This window comes from Nycticebus coucang, chromosome 10 (assembly GCF_027406575.1).
Source record: "Nycticebus coucang isolate mNycCou1 chromosome 10, mNycCou1.pri, whole genome shotgun sequence".
Classification (NCBI taxonomy): domain Eukaryota; kingdom Metazoa; phylum Chordata; class Mammalia; order Primates; family Lorisidae; genus Nycticebus; species Nycticebus coucang.
The window spans coordinates 115,930,350-115,935,122 of NC_069789.1; the positions used below are offsets into that span (position 1 = coordinate 115,930,350).

At 51.9% G+C, this 4,773-nt stretch overlaps 1 protein-coding gene across 1 annotated transcript; it reads right to left on the reverse strand.

Moving 5' to 3' along the window:
• Nucleotides 1-1,309: 1,309 nt before the first annotated feature.
• On the reverse strand, nt 1,310-3,660 carry FTL (ferritin light chain). Its single transcript, XM_053606491.1, has 4 exons — nt 3,333-3,660; nt 3,027-3,173; nt 2,551-2,676; nt 1,310-1,610 (listed from the first exon to the last, which is right to left on the reverse strand). Exons 1-4 carry the CDS (start codon nt 3,432-3,434, stop codon nt 1,458-1,460), a joined length of 528 nt encoding a protein of 175 aa, XP_053462466.1. The 5' UTR covers nt 3,435-3,660; the 3' UTR covers nt 1,310-1,457.
• Nucleotides 3,661-4,773: the final 1,113 nt, after the last annotated feature.

The window sequence follows — 4,773 nt, forward strand, 5'->3', positions numbered from 1 at the left end:
TCCTAGCTACTTGGGGGGCTGAGTCAGGAAAATCGCTCAAGCCCAAGAGTTGGAGGTTGCTGTGAGCTATAATGCGATAGCACTCTGCCGGGGGTGGACAAAGTGAGACTGTCTCTAAGAAACAATTCCTCGGGCGGCGTCTGTGGCTCAGCGCCAGCCCCATATACCGAGGGTGGTGGGTTCAAACCCAGCCCCTGCCAAACTGCAAAAAAATAGCCGGGCATTGTGGCGGGCGCCTGTAGTCCCAGCTGCTCTGGAGGCTGAGGCAAGAGAATCACGTTACGCCCAAGAGCTGGAGGTTGATGTGAGCCATGTGACGCCAAGGCACTCTACCGAGGGCAGTAAAGTGAGACTCCCTAACAAAAAAAATTCCTCTACCATACAAGGAAGGGGGAGGGTCAGAGTTGACATAGCAGTTTTGTACCTTGGACTCAGCAGCTGCCTTGTTCTAAGGCCTCTTTAAACTTCAGTTCCCACTTGGAAAACTTGATTCTAAATTTCACATCCTGTTTCTGCACTAAGCCCCAAGCCCCTAGTTCAGCACTTCTCAGTCGTCATGTGCTCCTGGCTACTTATATCTATGTGGTAATTCCAACCTGTGCCCTGCATTGGGATTACCACGTGGGCCATGATCTCTAGCGGGTTGGACCTGGGCGTGAAACCTGTTTGCCATCCGAATTGCACAGCATCAGTTTCAATTTGTCAATACCAAGCGGCTAATAGTTTTACTGGTCTCCCAGAATTGAAGCAGGGACTGCTTTCAGAGTTGGCACACAACCTGGCCCCATAATCACTCAGACTATTTCTGGCTATTGAAACCTAACAGTGTATTTCCAGCCACCAATCCGTGGTCTTATCTTCTGGAAGGGGCAGTTAACAGCCAGGCAAGCAGAGCACCCTCCAATTCACACTCTAGAGGGGAAGAGCTTGCCTTAGAACATGTAAGAAAATGGGAGATTTGGGGGGAGGGGGGTGTGGCGCTGGCCCCATATACAGAGGGTGGTGGGTTCAAACACAGCTCTGGCCAAACTGCAACAAAAAATAACAGAGCGTTGTGGCGGACACTTTTAGTCCCAGCTACTCAGGAGGCTGAGACAAGAGAATCGCCTAAGCCCATGAGTTGGGAAGTTACTGTGAGCTGTGTGATGCCATGGCACTCTACCGAGGGCAATAAAGTGAGACTTTCCCTACAAAAAGAAAATGGGAGCTGGGGCCCACTCTTTCTCTGCCATCCCAGCTCAGCTAGAATCCTTGTGAAAATAGATCGCAATTATTGTTTCACACCACATACACAATCACTGATTAGGTGCACAAAGCTTTATTTCCATTTGGTCCAAGGCTTGGGAAAAGCCTGTAAGGTGTTTAAAAAGCTGCCTTGTGGCTGGAGGAGGCGGCTCTGGCAGAAGCCCTGATGGTTTGAAAAGGGCTCCTCAGAGGTCACTGGTCTCCACAGGCTCTTAGTCGTGCTTGAGAGTGAGCCTTTCGAAGAGATACTCGCCCAGCCCAGCCTGGGGGCCAGCCAGACTGTGGAGGTTGGTCAGGTGGTCGCCCATCTTCTTGAGGAGTTTCACTTCCTCATCTAGGAAGTGACTCTCCAGGAAGTCACAGAGCTGTAAAAAAATTGAAATCCAAATCTTGGAGTGGTGCCTGTACCTCAGTAGGTAGGGCGCCAGCCACACACAATGGTTTGAATCCGGCCTGGGCCAGCTAAAGCACAAAAAAAAATAGCCAGGCATTGTGGCAGGCACCTGTAGTCCCAGCTACTTGGTGGGCTAAGGCAAAAGAATCGTTTAAGGGGCAGCGCCTGTGGCTCAGTGGGTAGGGCACCGGAGTGGTGGGTTTAAACCCAGCCCCAGCCAAACTACAACAAAAAAATAGCTGGGCGTTGTGGCAGGCGCCTGTAGTCCCAGCTACTCAGGAGGCTGAGACAAGAGAATCGCCTAAGCCCAAGAGTTGTGGAGGTTGCTGTTAGCTGTGTGATGCCGCGGAACTAACTGTACCAAGGACGATAAAGTGAAACTAGGTCTCTTAAAAAAAAAAAAAAAAAAAAAGGGCGGTGCCTGTGGCTCAGTGAGTAGGGCGCCGGCCCCATATGCCGAGGGTGGCGGGTTCGGACCCAGCCCCGGCCAAACTGCAACAAAAAAATAGCCGGGCGTTGTGGCGGGCGCCTGTAGTCCCAGCTGCTCGGGAGGCTGAGGCAAGAGAATCGCGTAAGCCCAAGAGTTAGAGGTTGCTGTGAGCCGTGTAACGCCACGGCACTCTACCCGAGGGCCGTACAGTGAGACTCTGTCTCTACAAAAAAAAAAAAAGAATCGCTTAAGCCCTAACGTTTGAGGTTACTGTGAGCTGTGATGTCACAGCACTCTGAGGGCAACATAGTTAGACTGTCTCAAAAAAAAAAAAAAAAAATCCAAATCTTGGAAAAGAGGGAGGCAAAAGCTGCCACTTACTACAGGACAGATGTGGAAGGAGATTGAGAAGGAAATGTGCCAAGAACGAACCGAGGGTGCTAAGTATGGATGATTAGCCACGGAAGTTGTGGGTACTCACATGAGGGTCTGTGCGGGCAGAACCCAGGGCATGAAGATCCAAAAGAGCCTGGTTCAGGCTCTTCTCCAGGGCTAAGGCGGCTTCCATTGCGTCCAGGGTTGTACCCCATTCATCTTGAGATGGCTTCTATACATTAGATAGAAAGCTCAGAGCACACATCCTGCAAAGGGCTAAAACTACATTTCCCAGCAGCAGTCGTGACTCAGGAGCCTAGCCTTTAAACACCAGTGTGTGAAGTCGTGTTTACTACTGTCCTCCACTCCCATTCCCCATCTCCTACAACTACACGTCCCAGAAAAACAGTTTGGACATTTGCAACCAAGGGGCACTACACGCAACTCCATTTCTAGCCATAATAACCCGTCACAGGAACAACTCAATCTCCCAGAAGCCTACTCGACATCTAAGCAGTTTAGGTTAGCCTAGCGCGCACGAACTGATGTGAGATGTAGTACGCTACTCTCACACTATTTTACCTGCACGTCCAGGAAGAGAGCGCGGCCGCCACGCTGGTTTTGCATCTTCAAGAGACGCTCAGAGCCCTCGCGCTTCTCCTCCGCCAACTCGCGGAAGAAGTGGCCCACGCCTTTGAGAGCCACATCGTCGCGGTCAAAATAGTAGCCCTGCGGGAATAGATGGAGGGAACAATGGTTAGCGCGAGGCGAGGCCAGGCATACAGGCTCCGCCCGGATTGCCCGACCAAACAAAGAATGCTGGCGCGTGCGCAGAGGCTGGGAGATACTGTAGGGGAAACCTGGCCCGCGGGCGTCCGGGGAACTCACCAGAGAGAGGTAGGTGTAGGAGGCCCGCAGATGCAAGTTGACCAGGCGGTTGACGGCAGCCTCCACATCGGTGGAATAATTCTGACGAATCTGGGAGCTCATGGTTGATCGGTAATAAGGAACTAACCACAAAAAAACGGTGTTAGCTGGCTCAAGAGGCAGGAGATGGCAGTGAAGAAGGTCCCAGAGATTGCAAGTGGAAAAGAATGAGACTGGAAAATTGCCGAAGGCTGGAAAAAAGGGAGTCCCCGGGTCTGTTCCGTTCAAACACTGCTGAAGCAAGACACAGATCCAAGGGACCACCTCACGCGCCGCGAGAGGCTGGAACACGGGCGGTTTCTTTTATAGCAAACCGGATGCGTGGAGGCGGGACGCGCAAGGCGAGCAGCTGGCCAATTAGAGGTGGGGGGGAGGACGGGCCCCGGACCAATCCACTGCAGACTGGAGCCTCAACCCCCACCCCGAGGTGGAGAAGTCACGCGCCTGTTGCTCGAGGCTGTTGAGAAATGAGGAACGGGGGCGGGGGGCCTTTGGACGGATTTTAGAATGTGGAAGGATTGATTCTTAGTGTCGGGGACGCGGGGGTCTCTCTAGGAGGCTAGAAATTTATAAGAGTATTGAGACCTTGTGAGGTAATGCCCTGGGGACCTGGGGGTGTCTCAAGAAAGTAAATCAAATTACAGGGTTGTAGATTCTGAGGAAACGGATTTTCTGGAGCCTTGGGTATGAGGCGAGTTTGGAGAGGGCTACCAGTCGCCTGGGATTTGTTCTCCGAGATAAGGTGTCTCTGGATCTTTAAGTTTGAAGAGCTGTGAGATGGTATTGAAAGCACAGGGAGTGAGAATAAGATGGAGTTGGGCTATGGTCAAGGCGGTACAGCTGGTTTAGGTCCTGCCTCACCTTCACCCCATATCCCTTTTTTGTTTTTGTTTTAGAGACAGAGTCTCACTTTGTCAATCTCGGTAGAGTGCTTGGCGTCACAGCTCACAGCAACCTCCAACGCCTGAGGCGATTCTTTTACCTCAGCCTCCCGAGGAGCCCGCCACAATGCCTGGCTATTTTTGTGTTGTTGTTGTTGTGGAGACAGAGTCTCACTTTATCGCCCTCGGTAGAGTGCGGTGGCGTCACACAGCTCACAGCAACCTCCAACTCCTAGGCTTAGGCGATGCTCTTGCCTCAGCCTCCCAAGTAGCAGGGACTACAGGCGCCCCCAACAACACCTGGCTACTTTTTGGTTGTAGTTGTTGTTTGGCGGGCCGGGCTGGATTCGAACCCACCAGCTCTGGTGTATGTGGCTGGTGCCTTAGCCACTCGAGCTACAGGCCCCAAACCAGGAGATTAATTTTTAAATTGGAATGTTGTAATTGGTCGCTGAATTAAGCTGATTATTATTTAAAATAAGAGTTAATTGGGCGGCACCTGTGGCTCAAAGTGGTAGGGT

Coding starts and splice junctions, on each gene's coding strand:
- FTL (XM_053606491.1), bottom strand. CDS start 3,434: ATGAGCTCCCAGATTCGTCAGAATTATTCCACCGATGTGGAGGCTGCC. Junction 3,174..3,332: donor CCTACACCTACCTCTCTCTG/GTGAGTTCCCCG, acceptor CTATTCCCGCAG/GGCTACTATTTTGACCGCGA. Junction 2,677..3,026: donor CTCTCTTCCTGGACGTGCAG/GTAAAATAGTGT, acceptor TCTAATGTATAG/AAGCCATCTCAAGATGAATG.